The sequence below is a fragment of the Diadema setosum genome, chromosome 13 (assembly GCF_964275005.1).
Source record: "Diadema setosum chromosome 13, eeDiaSeto1, whole genome shotgun sequence".
In the NCBI taxonomy this organism is placed as follows: Eukaryota; Metazoa; Echinodermata; class Echinoidea; order Diadematoida; family Diadematidae; genus Diadema; species Diadema setosum.
The window spans coordinates 22,879,884-22,896,964 of NC_092697.1; the positions used below are offsets into that span (position 1 = coordinate 22,879,884).

General features: G+C 37.3%; 1 protein-coding gene across 2 annotated transcripts in view; it reads right to left on the bottom strand.

Annotated features, from left to right (window-relative positions):
* Positions 1-460: 460 nt before the first annotated feature.
* The window catches only part of LOC140237197 (ELAV-like protein 3), a 29,204-nt gene continuing 12,583 nt past the window's right edge, over positions 461-17,081 (bottom strand). Inside the window, exons 3-7 of one of the 2 annotated variants that reach the window (XM_072317140.1) lie at positions 12,931-13,034; positions 8,534-8,687; positions 7,082-7,361; positions 4,847-4,909; positions 461-3,722 (exon numbers count right to left, since the gene is read on the bottom strand). In XM_072317140.1, the coding sequence (XP_072173241.1) occupies positions 3,395-3,722; positions 4,847-4,909; positions 7,082-7,361; positions 8,534-8,687; positions 12,931-13,034 (929 nt within the window). In that variant the 3' untranslated portion in view covers positions 461-3,394. The remainder of the gene's footprint in view (positions 3,723-4,846; positions 4,910-7,081; positions 7,362-8,533; positions 8,688-12,930; positions 13,035-17,081) is intronic. The other variant, XM_072317141.1, reaches the window with a different exon arrangement.

Consider the following 17,081-nt stretch of genomic DNA (forward strand, 5'->3'; position numbering starts at 1 on the left):
TTGTTTAACCAAAACACATGTATCAGAAAAGCAGGATGACATGCATAATCCTGTAACTTTTGCAAGATTCATCTTGTAGCAAACATCTTAACACCTGTCAAGTTTTTGTTCACACAGTTCACATTGCAGTCTCCATTTCACTCAAATGTGTGATTCGTCATACTCGAGGCACATACCCAATTGCCACATGCATCCACAATTGCAAACGCCGATTCATCTCGCAATGCACTTTTTTTTTTTTTTTTACCATACATACTCTGTACAACAATACATCCAGAGATTAACCTTGTACATGTAGTATCATTGCACACTTGGTGCTCATTTTGAACATCAAGTCTGTGATAGCCACAAATATTAATTCCAGCAGGACAAATTTGGCAATTTAGATATCAGTAAAAGTACAAGTCTGTTAATATCTGGTATTGAAGACACAGGTAGACAGAATATTGCAAGCATGAAGTTGAATTTTTTACTTTCCTTTTAATAGACAACATGTAAAATTTTAGCTTCACAAACAAGCAATGAATGTAGCAATATATAAGTTACTCCATTTTGTCTTTTTATCAAAACCTTGTCTTTCAGACAAATAACACTGAGATGTCCTCATGTTAAACTTTCAACATGCCATACTTGAACCTAAAAGATCTAGAAAGGAAATCAAAGTTAATAACGCTCTTTTCCTTTGATCTGTTTTTTTTTTTCTTTTTGCAGATATTTCCATCTTCCTTTTTGGTCCCAATAGCTTTGTGGACATCCTTTGCAAAGTTTGCCTTGCTGCTCCAGTTAAAACACACCTTTTTTATGTGAAAACAGCAGGCACCAGAGCCATCAATTTCAACGCAATAAGGTTGCAGTGAATTGCATCTACATGGTTCAAATTCTGTCACTTTTTAAAGTTTACAGAAAAGTGTCCGAAGGAAAAACAAAAAGAAATAAATGTTGGATGACAACAATCCTATGTCAAACCATTCTACTTAACCTAATGCAACCTTTTGTTGTATTTATTTAACTCTTTAAATGAAAAATTCAGGGGGTTTAAGGTCTAGAGGAGGTTTCACCTCCATTTTCAAGTTTGATTGGAAGAAGCCACACATGCATACTTCCCCTGAATTACTACAATGATTTGATCCATTTGTTCAAGTGAATCTAGATACTACATTTGTACCATGAGTGGCACAATTGTAGACACTGAATCTTTAGCTCTTATGTACAAATCTTTTGTACAAAATACCTCACATACAAATACTCGGTAGATCAAAAGCTCTTCTATAGCTGCAGATTGGGGAAAGGTTTCTTAGTTTAAGTACCATCACGGTCTCTGTAAATTCTTTTCTTAGAAAAATTGTTCAATAGATGGTTTTAGTTATTTATACAAGATTTCATACATCTATCCGTCTTTTTCTGTACACACGAATGTCAAGGCATTGGTCGTTTGTGGCCAGAGAAACTGACCATGATCAAGAAAATTGGGGAGACTTTGATGGCAGCAGAGTGGTGCTGTTGCATAGTGGGAAGTATGTAGAAATGAACTTACTTACGAAGCCTTGCATCTTACTCAGTTCAAAGAGCCACAAGACGGACATTAGACAGTTTCCTAGTTGTACATGTTTACAAACCACACTTGTTATCAAAGTTTTCACCAGTCTCTTTTTTACTTATAAAAATGCACCTTTGGAAATTGGATGTCAGTAATCACAGTACACTTTGACAAATCTGCAGGCATTTTCCTCAAGAATGACTGTTTACAAACACTGTACACACTTAATTTCAACTGCTGCTCAATGCTTTTGTAACTTGAAGCCAAAAAAGAATTTAATCATTGTTGAAGTGGTGTGTATTTAACTGGAACCTAACACAAAGAGACACTGAAACGTCAAATCATTTGCACTTCTTGCAATAAATCAACTCCCTTTTCAGCAAATCTGCCTCGCCAAAGAAATGCCCTACAGGTGCTACAGATGCTAGCTGTTCTATAAATAACTTTTTGTTAATCTTGTACATGTAGTCTAACATGCATGACAACAATTGTACATACTTCTTTGCAGTTTGAAGAAAGCAACATTTTAAGATACTGCACCACAAGTTTGCAATTTGTCTTAACCTTGAATGTAAAACAAAAAAGTACTACCAATAACAGTTTCATTGTAGCACCCGTTTACTACATATTGCAACAGTTAAAATCTAAAACACAGCATTGTGGAAACACAAACATCACAGAACATATTAAACACAAATGTCAAAACTTCAAATTATGTTCTTGTACCTTAAAACTCAGCCTTTTATCAAAGTTGTCTCGAACTGAAATGTACTAAGTGAAATGATAATCTCAAGAGAATATCAAATACTCTTGATATTTCATCCGTCAATAACTTAACTTTTCCAATTGACATTAAGTTTTCTTTTTTTTTCCAAGTTCACAATATCACACACGCAACTCCTCAGTTGGATATTTACACTGACAATCTTAGTTGGGACCATAAATATACAAATTACATAGAGCCTATATCCAGATCAATTGAAAGCTCAATTGGATATTGTCGATTCTGAACATTTTTCAAACAAGTTGTTTTTAGGAAGAAAGGAAGTTTTCTTTTTTATGAGAATCTATGAAGTTCGCATTGCTCATTGGCTATCATATAGCATTTTTTTGTTATATTCTCTATACAATACCTTTTTTTCTCTCAATCACTCTGCATTATTTTACAATCAAATATTTTCTTCATGTGCAATGTGTTCCCATTGCACAATGTTAATGTCAATATATTAATAGACATAATATTTTCTATTCAATAATTGAAGCATATCTGGCATACCCTGCCTTTGCTAATTTTGTATGGAATGATTTCTTGAGAGAAAAGAAAGATACATAAGCAACCAAATTCACAAATCCACAAAGAAATTCAAATCAACGTCAATGTACAAGGTTAAAGTTCTTTTACCTTGCTTTTGAAATCAACTTACTCTACTACAAATGAACAATTCATCTCCTTAAATCAAATTGTGATATGAAGAATCAATAAATGTCTTAAAAACAGACTACCATCCTACAACTTTTTCTACTTAATAATTAACGCAACAGTTGTGTTTTAAAAACATGCAAACACCAATAATGATTTTGAAAAGAATAAAACATCAATAAATGTCTAGAAGATACATTTGTCTAGTCTAGAAACAATTTAACTGTAGTGATGCAAACATGTAAATCTCAACTTGCATCTTAACTGACTTTAAAAATCTATCATCAAATACATAAAAGCAATCATATCAGAAGATATCACTCTCCAGGATTTAAAAAAAATCCTTGCAGCTTGTTCAACGTCCCTTACAATGCCCAAGTTGTTGCAGGCTCTTTTCTTCACATTTGCCAACATCTTCCTTCCGCCAAATCAAGAGTCTATGACTTTTGCTTGTTGCTCTTGAAACTGACTTGCAGCGTACGCTTCCCATTTAGTTGATATCCATTGAGAGCCTGAATGGCACTCAGTGCCTCGTCATAGTTGAGCATGTTGACAAATCCATAGCCTTTGCACCTCTGGTTTGGCTGGTCTCGGACAACTTTGACATTGGTGACAGCGCCATACGGCCCGAATAACTGCCACAGCAGACCATCCTCGCAATCAGCTGGAAGGTTGTACACAAAGATGCACCATCCCTGGCCATTGTTTGTCATGGCTTGCAGGTTCATGTGGGAGATGACATCTGTGCTGGTCAGTGGGTTGAACCTAGAGCCAAGATAAACGGGTACATTAGGATTCCCCTCACAAACACACATACACAAAAAAAACGACAAACTGGGCATAGTTCATGTCTTGAACTTTCGGTTTCTTTATCACGACTTCCATTCATATTGGAATATGTATAAGAAATGTGCAAATATCTTTTTAAGTTTAACGATATCAAAACCTATTAATCCATACTCGGTTCAAAGATTGAAAAACCAGCAGTCTGGTTGCAAGTGTTGGCAGTACATATATATATTCAACATTGAACTGAGACATACAGTGTAGGAACAAAATTGTAAACAGATGTTAAAATCTAATCATCAATGCATTAGTACATGTAACAGGGAAGCAGAAAAACCTGAAATAAATGAAAACATAATTGCAAAGATGTACAGGTCACAGTGATGCTGCAAAGGAACTGTTAAAAAATACTATACATGTATAAACATCAAAACAGTCACAACCAGAAGTTTAGACAATGAGTGTGTTTGCTTCAAAAATAAAATACATATGTATAAAGTATAGATGGAGGTGGAAATCAACAAATGTATGTAATTGGGTTACTAATATATCCTTTCACCTGCCAGTGTCTTGGCAGACAACAAAATTATAAAAGGAAAATGGATGCAGACAAAATGCAGGAATACCATGGTAACAGAGCAAAGAATTATTTGAAAACAAGGTAGGACATTTTATCTACAGTGATTACACATCCAGTTTTGGGAATAAGGACACTTCCAAACAGGTAGATTTGTTAGTACACACCATTTCTGTTAGCAAATCAAGAGTATAAGTAATATTTCACAATTCAGAGGTTGTTTTATTTGGCAACGGATCAATTTGCTCAAGACTATTTTACATGTCCTTCAGCTTGCACTCACATAAAACACACAACTCAAAACACAACTATCAAACAATTGAAATAAACTTACAAATACAGCATGGCTCAAGGAACTGAAAGGCATCAAAACTTAAAAAGGGCTTTTTTCCATCTTTGTAATATGAACATGCACACAACAAACCAGCCAATGATACACAAGGCTGTTGGAAAACGGTGAACGTAAAACTCAACGTTGAAAACATTTTCGTTTTGTTCTGTTGTGTTCAATAACTGGAGTACTCACATGAAGTTCTTTGGCAAAAGTTTGCCAATCAAGCCCTGCATCTTGGTACCCATTTGCTGCCACCTAAATACAAAGTTGGGGGAGTTGGAATTTCTTTGCACAGTAAATTGCTTTCTAAAACTTGATTCCTTTTCTGTTCAAGAGCTGCTCACACACTTCAAAGAACTTGATGACAACAAAGCACACCACACCTCTCGCATGTCAATGATTATCAGAACTGCATATCACCCAGTTGTCAAAGTAAACACACAAATTGAAAGGACAGACACACAGAGGGAATGGACTGGAGGTGAAAGGATATTTGGCTTTTTTCTTGGTTTTGTTGGATTCTTCTTTTTTTTTAACTTGGGGGACTGTTGTATGAATAAAGTCTTTCGAATAGAGGCTTCTTGGAAGTATAGCACTGGATTATCTTTTTTGAAGACACACTTGAACAAGTTACTTGATCAAGTTCCTTGAACATGATCCGAGGCGAGACACAAACCTGACCATATGTTCCCAAAGAGACATCAACGTCTGTCATATATACTACGAAGACCCATAGCCAAAGATGTACAGGTAATCACTATGGTGATGCAGTTTGCACACATGTGAAAACTGCAAGTAGTTGTCACTGGGTGATCAAGAGTCGCCAACTCCCCATTTACTCCCCCCCCCCCCCCAAAAAAAAAAAAAGAAAATAAATAAAAAAAAGAAAAAAAAAAGAGAGAAATGGTCTTCACAGAGTGTTGTTTGTGCAGGCTATTTCTACTTGATGATCCATCTCATACAGCACGCATGGTATTTTTTTTTTTTTTTTTTGTTTCTTTTAATGCAATGATGCCATAGTGTAAAACTTTGACCAAAGCCATTTGAAATGAGCTACCACTGGATCCAGTGAAACAAGACATGTGATTGTGCTGGTTGGATTATATCTGGCTTTCCAAAGTAATAGATAAAATGTAATCAAGCAAAGTAGTTTTATACATGTTGGTAATGCGAAAATGATTTCACTAACGACCAACAAATGCAAATGTCTACAATATTAGTATAAAAGTCAAAGGCAGCTTTCAATATCTAATATCTCTCTAGTTTCTTCTCAAATGGAAATTGTTTGGAGATTGTTTGTAACCATGCCAGAAATTCTATTTTGTTGATTTCTGTGTTTCTCTTGTTGTCACGATATATCTAAAAGTACAGGATGAAAAATAAATGGCTGTCATTTGGAAAATGGGTCATACAAGATATATGCTTCATCTGCCACCAACACGTAGAGGCCATTCTTAGTTGTGAAGTGAAACCCATGAACATTTTCTGTTTCAATGAAGATGGATGAGAATTAAACTGCAGCAATCACTTAATACTAATAAACTGTTTACAAGGTTCTTACATATTATATAGAAAAGGTTTAGATACAAATGCACCTTTACTAAAGATGCTTTTTCTTTAACCTATTTTAGCAACCTGGAATTTCACTGTCACAACGCAGGTTGTGATATATGCAATGATCAAACGCCGCATATATTGTTATGCTGCTCTATTCACATGCTTTTCCCTACCAACAGCACAGGATGCCCGAAACCTGCTAAATTGCATCAGAAAATGTATCCAAGACAACCATGGTAAGGCTGAGAGATCCGTTACACCATCCATTGAAACTACCGATGGCCTGCTTCATGTCTGCACCGCATGCTAATGGGATGGTAAACACTCTGTCAGGTGTATTCTAAACAATGTCTGGATGGGGATATTGCACACTGCTCGCTGTGCAAAAATACACTATCGGTGTGCACTGGATGCATTTTGCAAATTGTTAGAAAAAAATAAAAAATAAAAATAAGCAAGCCTGTTTGTTATGTATACAGATGTGAATCTTCTGGGAATATTTCCACCAGGTAATGAATTTGCTCCTCCAGTGAAATGTTGGCGATATAATTCCAGTCCACATATAAATTATGATTTTAAGTCCAAACGTAAATCACACATTGGGTTAAAAGATAATGCACCTTTTTGTTCACAACACCCTTGCAGCAACCGGGAGTACAGCCGCTACATCAAGACGGAAAATATTCCCCATGGTAAATAGCTGAAACTGCATGCATCAGCGATGACCGACAATAGACCGGAGATATTCAGATAGTCACACTCCACACCATCAGGTGAAGGAAAGAAAAAGTGGCAGTGGTACATTCCAATCTGGCATTCCTTGAAATACATGTAAGGAATAGAAAGGATATTTGACAGAATTTGTCTTACCGGAAGCAGTGAGCCATGTGTCTCATTGGTCCTATGAAGTTTTGGGTCCCCGCCGTTGAAGCACCTCCAACCCGCCGAGGGGAGAGCGTAGGGGAGATAATGGGCATCTGCTGGTACATCTGCTGTAAACACTTTTGATAGTGCTGTCCGGGATTGTTGGCAAATTTGACCACTAGTGGGTCCTTTCCTCCATGTGGAACGGTTCCATTCAGGCCTTCGATGGCCTTCTCAGCCTCCGTGCGCCTGTCGAAACGAACAAATCCAACACCACGGGGGCGTCCTGTGCAGGTGGAAACAAAGTTTTATACCCTTATCAGCAAGAGATGAAAACTTGAAGTATAATCTATATATAGCACAAGAAGCTAATCTTCAAATCAACTTTCAAAGAAAAAAGGTGAATCAAATTCTAGGTCATACCAACTGCCCATCAAAATATCCATAACAAGTTTCCAACCTGTGCTCGACTCTAGCCAGAGCATCTTGACAGCAGTAAAATATATAATGTTCCTGATCACATCAGCATTAGTGCTGATGTGTGGCTCTAATAGACCATTCATAATTGCATTGTGTGACTTGCTTTGTGATGCTGCTGTGGAGAGCAGCAGCATGCTGTGCCGAGCAGCCTCTTGCCACATGTGCTCCGATTTCCTTCTTGAACAGGAAAATAGGAAAGTCACTGAAATTTGACTCTAGCATGTTCACGAACTAACCACACGTGTGATAGGATTTACCAAGATTTTTGTAATGCAACGATTTGCAAAGCTGTTTTTTGACAATAGATTTGTTTACATCAAATTCACCTTGCATCATAGTTCACTGGATATGGATTTTCATTTCCTTTTATGCCTTGAAATATACTGGTAAAAGCTGTTACTTTTGCAAGGGTTTAATTTTCATGAATTTAAAGGAATCACCGTTAGGCTAAAAATTTAACACAAAAAAATATTGCCATGTACAGTAAAGTTGCGGAGTGAATGATAGCCTCAGTGTGAAATCGTGAAAACATCTCCCAAAAATGTCTGACCCATTTGCGAAAATATCTATACATGAAAATATAGCTTTTACATTATCTTAAACTGATCAATGTGTGACACCTGTCCAACAGGCAGGAATCAAACCATGAACAAGCTAACGTAAACGCATGAACAAGGCACACATTTTTTTTGTGTGTCCTGAAAAATATCGAAATTTAGGGGTGCGCCTTACACACAATGCGAGTACCGCGTCCATGTTTTTGTTTTTCGCCCAATGTCCAAACTCGGGGTGCGTCTTATGAGTGTTACAGTACTGGCTGCCCACTATGTTTGCAATGAACACTTGAACAATTTTGTAACTAATATGTTTACATGTATAGGCCTTAAAACAATAACGTACTTGCTAGAGAATTTTTCATGTTGGCCTTAGAGAGTCTGGACAAGAGTTTAAAAGATCAGACGAGAGACCAATGCTCACCACACTCGTGGTCCAGAAGGAGGCGGGAACAAATGATGCGGCCATAAGATGTGAACAAGTTGTCCAAATCGCACTGTGTGTAGTGTTTTGGTATGCCACTGATGTACAGATTAGCATCCTTGATGGCCTGACTGGAAGGTCTGGCAAAGGAAACCTGCAAAAATGGGAGAAAAATTACATCAAGGTCAAACACTAGAAAAATAATCTGTCAATATGAATATTTGGTAGTTTGAGTTGGTCAATTTTGGGCCTTCACAGGTTCAGTATATAATGTGTATGGGGAGAAAATTTGATAGATTACGTGTAGCTTCACATACACAATGCTTCCACTATATCTTTTCGAGTGAAAGACTCGTGTTACACTTAGCATGTCAAAAATTTACAATCTTAACACTGATATTTTCTAACTGATCATAGTTTTCAGCGCCTGGTCCTCTGAGCCATTATGATGGTCTTGTAAAAAATGTGCATGTACGCATACTGATTATACCTTGTGGTATGTCCCGTTAGCTAAATCTGTGGTAACAAAAAGCATACAGACAGCTCATGCAGATGAGGAAATGAGGACATTTGGAATACTGGTACAAAATTTTCAAATAGCTTTAATTTCTAAAAGCAGTGTTATATCATTTACATCATAAAGGAAATCATTTGTTACACTTTATGAAAAAAAAACTGAATGGTATTTTCTTGCACAGCAAAGCCAACAAAATCACCAATTTCCAGCAAATATCAAAACATCCAGGCTCAGTACATTAATGTAACACACCTTAAACCTTTTGACCAATCTTGCAGACCGAAGAAGTGCAAGCAATCAAGAAAATTAATTAACAGGAGCATGGAATGGAATTTTACAACCATCTACTGACGACTTATTTTGAAACAATCATGGCGAGTGTCCTTGTGCAGCTTGACAGCAAATCCCTAGCACTCAGTCACTGGGTACAAGAGTTGATTGAATGGTCCAATTCAGATTGACAGTTTATTTGAACAGATGCAGGCAAAAGTATAAAGCAGCAAAGCAAGCCTTCTTCCTCCAATTCCAATACATCAACACGTCTGGCAATCAACCCCGACCAAATCCACCGCATATTGCAGTTTTGAAGCACCTCTCCCCGCAATCTCAAATGTGCAGCCAAACAATGGCAGATCGGTCGAGACTTCCCGCCTGCCATTTTTATGGCTCACAAAGCAAAGGCAGTGTGGCGATCAGCAGAAAAATTGTCTGGGGGGTGGAGATTGAATGTGAGCCACCAGATGAGGTTCATTTGATGGTAAAATATAAGAAACAAATTTTGATGGTAATCAGACTGCAGCAATACCTGCAATGTGTCATGTACAGACATTTCATAAAAACAGATTTTAACTTATTAGACATAGCAATGCTATCAGAGGCTTGCATTTTAATCCCGTCTAGCAATCAAAGCTTTAACTGAAATCTTTCGAAGTTCCTGTTCCCATTGCTTTATGCCTATGTCTGAAATTGTGGACAAGATGGATATGTAAACAATACATTTCCTCTACTTCGAACATCCTACACACTACTACGAAAGCACCTGTAAGCCACATGGTCTTGGAGAAAGCTTGCGTCACTCGAAACAAAGAGCTTCCTTTGAATTAGCCACAGAACACAGTCATAGGATGGTGAATAATCATGTACACCCAGAGATTATACAGGAAGGGAGCCAATTTCCTTCCTCCTGCGTTTATAGACAGAGCGTGCATCAATAAACAGTGTTGGCTATCATAAGTAGGCGAGGGGCTTATTCATGACTAATTCATAAAGTAGGCTGGTTGGTGCTGCCACGAAAATGCATTGTAGATGGTGTATTCCATTGACTAGGAAGCTGTACTTAATTAGATGTGGTCTTTTATCTTCTGAAGATGATGAAACACTGTTCATGTTGAATATAACATCCTGTTCTCTACTCCATCTTTATTCATTTTTTTTTTTTTTTTTTTGGGGGGGGGGAGGAAATTATTCTCAAGTATAGCATGTACAAAGAAAACTTGGAGCTATTACACATCATAGGTGTGGGTGTGCATGTTTTTTATATTAGGTCAAAGCAGTATGCATAAATGCATCTGACCAACCAACATAGTCGTCTGAAAATCCATAATCCCATTGCAGAAAAGATTGTACATATGGGACGATACTGAAAACCCACTTCATAAGCATCAAGACCGAGCATATAGCAGGCATTGTCAACACATCCCACTACCAATGTGTAAGAATATGTTGCGAATGCTACACTAGATTTCCCTTTCAGATCTGCCGTGTTTGCAGACAATTCTCGCCGAAGCACTTTGCTATCTCCGATTACAGGAGGGAAGAAAGGCTCAGTCATCACCTGAGGGGATCAGTCTGAAGACTGGAACAGCTGCAGAACCTGTATGCTGCCAATTACCTTTCTTATTTTATCTCTCACTCTTATCTGGATGCAGGGTACCATTCCTTAGAGGAAGTCAATTCAGAGTTGACATGCCCCCAAATATTGAGCAATAGCCAATTCCTTCCTGCTTTTCAGTTCACTAGGGTAGTTGTTGCAAAAACACCACATGCATGAGCTGTCCCGAGTATGCTTTACAAGGCAATGTATCATCTAGACATCTACAGTCATCTTTGCAATCTTCCTGTAAGCAAAAACCTCTATAGACATTTTTCCTTTTTTTGGCACTGCAAATATGCTCATGTATAACACATCAATACTTAAAGGAAAATGTTTCCCACCTCGCCACTGTCGAGACAAATGTCTGATTCCATTAATTTATTACTAGAGCAGCTCTAAAAATCTGAGGAGAAATGTGTTCCACCACCTATTTTGAAGACGCATGTCTAGTGTCGTTACTCCTTATCATTTACTTGTATGTCATATAGATGTATGAACACACATACACATACACACAGACACACACACAAACACAGGGATACATAGGCACAAATGCTACAAATAATAACATCTGCAACATATTCTATTAAAAGAAAATGGAGGTCCCGAAAGCTGCAGGAAATTAAATCTAGTGCTCCTTCCCATGTGGTTTGGTGAGTAATGCAATTTTTCAGACATTCATATTAGACATCCTTTCAACCCCTCCTAAATGCTACAGTCTCACATAAATGCATGCGGTGTTTCTACAGTCGACCCGTCTTGTGCATTAGGGCATTAGGGAGGGAAAAGGAGACCACATTAAAGCACAAGATGTTTCAAGTTGAAGGTCAAGAATATAATTTGGAATTTCCAATTGACAAGGATTTAGAAATATTTGTACTCTTGGCACTTTCATAGAGTGTCTATTGATCTTTTTTCATAACATGGGGTAGATTTCTATATTGTTGGGAAGGGGGGGGGGGGGAGGATCTTCCATGTCTCGATTTGAAGTCGAGATATTCAATTGCCACAGCCTGCACAAAATTGAATATGGTTGTGTACGACTGAATGTGGGGAATTGGCTTTGATAATGACCAGAAGATTCATGGCACATTGCATGTATCTACACAGCTGACTGATGTATCACAGATTTTGTCATTTGTAATAAAGATTAGCAAAAGGGAAATTTGTATTTTGAAACTTTCTCCTGAACCTTCCCATATGAACAAAGAGAAATTAAAATTTTTGGCAAGAAATACCAGATGCAGAAAAGCTTGCAAGTGGTGTACATTTGTGATACAGTACAAACAAAGAACCAAATCACAACCAAAATGGTGCTCAATTCTTGTAGCAATTCTAAAGGAAAATGCAATTATGAAAGCACACATAAATAGGATGAGAGGATATTGCATAGATGTTGCAGGTTCAGTCTCTTTCTATATAAATCATTTCAATCCATCGATATCATAATGTAAGCAACATTTTTTTTTTTTTTTATCACTTTCCTGCCACTTGGACTTCAGCTATAAACAAGTCTATGATAAATTGCTTGATGCAACTCCATAGTGTACAAAATTTTGTAATTATGCATTCAAGGTCCCTCTGGTAAGCCTGTAAGGATGCATTGTCAATTTCGAACATATTTATTGGAAAGCAAAATGTTGCCACTTGCTTGAGCCATCCCATATAAAACAAAGATTACATGGATATCTGCAGTTCAATTTCAACGAAAACTAATACTGATGCACGACAAACACCTTTTTCAGACACTGCAGGGGATTGCATAAAAAATAGTCATCTTAAACAGAAAAAAAAAAAAAAAACGACTCTTCAGACAGCTTGTCAGCATCGTTGCAAGTGTTGGCCACGCAAGATGACCTGTGCATATAGATCATACAAATAGGCAGAGGAGCAGCACACCAAATGTTAAGATAAACATGAAAATGTTAAAAACTGAACACTCAAAATAAAGTGGCACTGGCATGCAAACAAACAAAACAAAGTAAATTAAAAAATAGTTATAAGTACCTTTATGGTCTTACACTGCAGTCTAAGACCATTTAACGTTTTGACGGCCTTCAGAGCATCAGCAGGTTTCAGATAATTTACGAAACCATAACCAAGGGACTGGCCTGTAAAATGTAAAATAAATCAAAAAGAAATAGAAATGATAAATAATAGGGCCGAGACTAATATCTATATACATGTCATGGACATAAATCATAGATCATCTAGAAACTACAGAATTGCAAACATACAAAACATACAAAATAAATATCAATGGCAATGTTAGTAGAATTATCTAAACATTAGTTCAATACTGGCTCACACTTAACAGACTATGGCACTGATGGCAACCTGTGTGAAATGTCATAACCTCTTTCACTGTACTACCAAAACAAACTCTAGCCTTGTGGCACCCGTTTGCTACAACAGTCGTGTTTATGTTCCAATGTACGCAAGTAGAAATGTTATTGCAATATATTGTACATAAATTGTCCCAATACAAACAATTATCATACAAGTAGATCATTTCATACAGAAAATCTTTTTTTTTAAAGCAAAATTGTCTCGCGTGTACAAATCGGGGAAAAATTTTCCTGGTATCACATTGCAATTTGTTATACATTTATCATACCACTACTGCACAAGCAGTTTTCTTTACAAGAAGAGTACAGGATACTATTTGAACTATTATTCATCTGCTGAAATTGCTAACCAAATTTGAAGTTGGAAAGTGACTCCCTGCAAATATATTTCAAAATAATTCAACCCACTCTGATGATTTTGTTACCAATATTGTAAAAGTAGCCATCAACAACACTGTTCAAAGAATACCATTTGGGGAACAAGTGTTGCTACTGTAATGCTGCTTGGAGAATTTGTAAGCCTCCCTTGGGCCATACATGTGTATAAGTTCAGTATCCATGAAACACAAAGACAATTACAGGCCCATTCAATTTTGGTAAATTAAAATCAATACTATCACAGAATGCACATCAGCTTTGGATCATTCTTTAACCTTTCAAAATACATTTTGATAGCTTAAAAGACTGAGAAACTAATACTGAAAATCTACTTCCAGTCAACATACTGTACTGAGCCGTTTTGTCATTCTGAAAATTAGAGCTTTTCTTTGACAGTTTCAAGTCTTTCATGGGATTTCCCAAGTTCAATCACCAAAATCATTCAGAAGCATAATCCAGGTGTAACATTCAGTGGAGGTTGACACATTGGATGTGGTCATAGAGAAAATAGCACTGCTTGTATACATTGGACAGATGGCACCTATAGTATTCTTCCTCCACTTCATTTTCAGTGTAAGGAAGATCTGGATTCTAAGATATGAAGTCCTTTTTTCTAAACCTGAAGAAATGTCTACATTTTGCCTGTAGAGATAAATAAACTCGTTTCCAGTTGCACAAAAAGCAACAATGAGGTTGCATACAAGGTACATTCAAAATTTCAATACTCGAACAATTGCCAGTTCTTATCCCAGATTGGGATAGTCCTCAAAAGGGTTACAAGGTTTTAATGCAACAGCAAGTGGAAATGCCTTCAAGTGCTTTATAGGGGTGTAGTGTGTGTTCTAAGCAAAAGTGTTTGATTATTCATACCATGTATACAGTACAATTACATGTTTACCACCAGGTCAATTTTTCTTTTCCCCTTGGATCATTATCAAGCAGCAACACACGTGCACAGCAGGAAGTGGCTAATCATATGACCTGCCTCTAATATTGCACACTAGGTAAAAGGCCTAAAACAAAGAATCAATTGCACCGAAGCACACCAGTGAAAGGGTGGCAATGCAAAGTCCCCTACGTCTGGATCATTTATGTTTTGTGCATACAGCTTTAATTCGACTATGAGCAAATCCATTTCCATCCACTGGACAAATGTTCATTGTGGATTGGTGTAATCTAGCAAACAAAATGTACAGGTTGTTCATCTTCAGATAGCAAAGTAAATTTACATTTGGGCCGCACTTTCATTTGACAATTCTAGTCAACAACCATCTCCACCACAGATAAGCATAACTGCATGCTGAATGCAATGGGGAACAGAGAGGGTTAGTGTGTGCCATACTCTAAGAACTACCATTGGTGCAATAAATGAGTTAATTTTGATCCCTTATGCATTCAATTTGAGAATAAGACCCATTTACTTTTGTTTACAAAGCACGCCATATGCCAATGTAAAGTGGGTCCTACATGTGTGAAATGTAGAGATTCATCACACCTGGAAAATTTCCTTCATAGTTACACAGCCATTTTCCCCCTGATAGAAATCTGCTGTGTTCTCAAACCATCAGTGCCAGTTACTATAAGACATGTTTATCACTTAGGGGAATTTTTCAATGGAATTGTCATTGAAAGGAGACGCAATTTCCAGCCATGCCAGGTCAAATTGAAAATCCACATGCCCATCAGAATTACTCTACTATGCATTCGTGCCAAAGTTCAACTTGACGATCTTAGATATTTGTGAATAGCCACAATGTTGTTGCCATTTTAATGATCTAATGTTAAGAATTTTATGTGTATTATATAAAGTAGGACAGTCTTTTGCACATCTTTCTTTCATTCATGTCATTTTCTGAATTTTGTGTCATATTGCACAGCTGTCAAAAAATCTGTGGCACATTGAGTGAAAAGGATAAACAACTTGGCATTTCCATCCACTGTATACACCTTTTGCCCTTTCTCGTTGCTTTATACCGATGAACAGTTGCATACAAAATGACATCCTCCGCTACATGTTGCTTGCTCCTTATAGTAACTCAAGCTCGCTTTTATTATCTCGGCGATAGAGTAGACGGGATGTCCCTGCAAGCGCAGTCAGACAACGAGTAAAATCAGAAAATGTGACATCTGTGCTCTCTAATGCGGTAATGCTTGCACTTTGCCATTCTCTTCTCTTCCCTTTTCCCTCACTTCTTTCTCCTCTTTCTGGCCAGAGCATAGCATCAATCATGTTGAAAGGGAGATTTGAAGGGAAACGGATAACTGCATACTACAAGCAGGACATTTTACATGTGCATCTGCATCAGTTATGCATGGAGATCAATCGAGACCTCTTGTCCCGCAGACTGCAAGCACAGGACAGCTTAGGTGTATTTGTAGCATGCATACCATGTACACGTATAATGTACATTGTTGCATGTTCCTGCAGCTGCATATGATATGCATCTGAAATTTAATATAGCCCAAGGTTTCTGGTTATGTTGAAGAACTGCCATCTGATTCTCATTTTGCCCCATCTGATTTTATCAAAATTTACAAGTGCATTATGTTCTACATTTGGTATATCACACTTGTAATGGTTTTACATTTTGTAGTTGATGCATTGTTCTGATATTTTTTACAAGTTTCTCAGATTTGCACAATTCGAGCTTCTTTGTATACAGAGAAATGGTAAATTCTTTTTGCAAAGTGTGATACATTTACATTTACAGCTATTTTGAATGGCAAAAACATTTACCTCCAATGTTTTGGCTTACCTTGGCATAATAGCAGATTCAAACACCCTCACGCATAAGATTATTCAAAAACCAAATGCTCATACTGGTAACCTGGTGCACTATCAACATCAGGTCAGACACCAGTGTAGAGTATCAAGATTATAGCAAGGTTTGCCTCGACAAATTTTGTAGCCATTTTAATTAAATAGCAGCCAGTCCTCGGCAGTCCAAAATAAGGTCACAGAGGGTTGAGGTTATAAATACATGCTTCTCTGTTCACAGCAAGTTGACAGTGGATGCATCTGTATCTTACAAGTATACAAGCACTCCATTTGTGGATCAATTATGATAATGGCTCTTTGACGGGTAGCTGTACGACAAAAATACAAATGCAAACGCACAATGCCTACGTTCCTTTCTTGCTCGGCCACACCAGGGCACAGTGATTATGAATATCCATCAGCCAATTTTCTTGTTTTGGTAAATATGCCAAGTCTGATATGCAGGATCCATATCGCATATGACGGTGCCCTAGCATTCACGGAGCAATGCTGCACATGTCCAACCACCTACTTGAATTCTGCTCGAGTTCCCTGCTGTCTTTACATCAGAACACCACATAAATCACTTTAAGCACAGGAGGCATCTTGAATCATTGCAACTATTGTCCAAATGTATGTCATACTGCTGCCTCGTTGGACCTGCCTTCCAACTA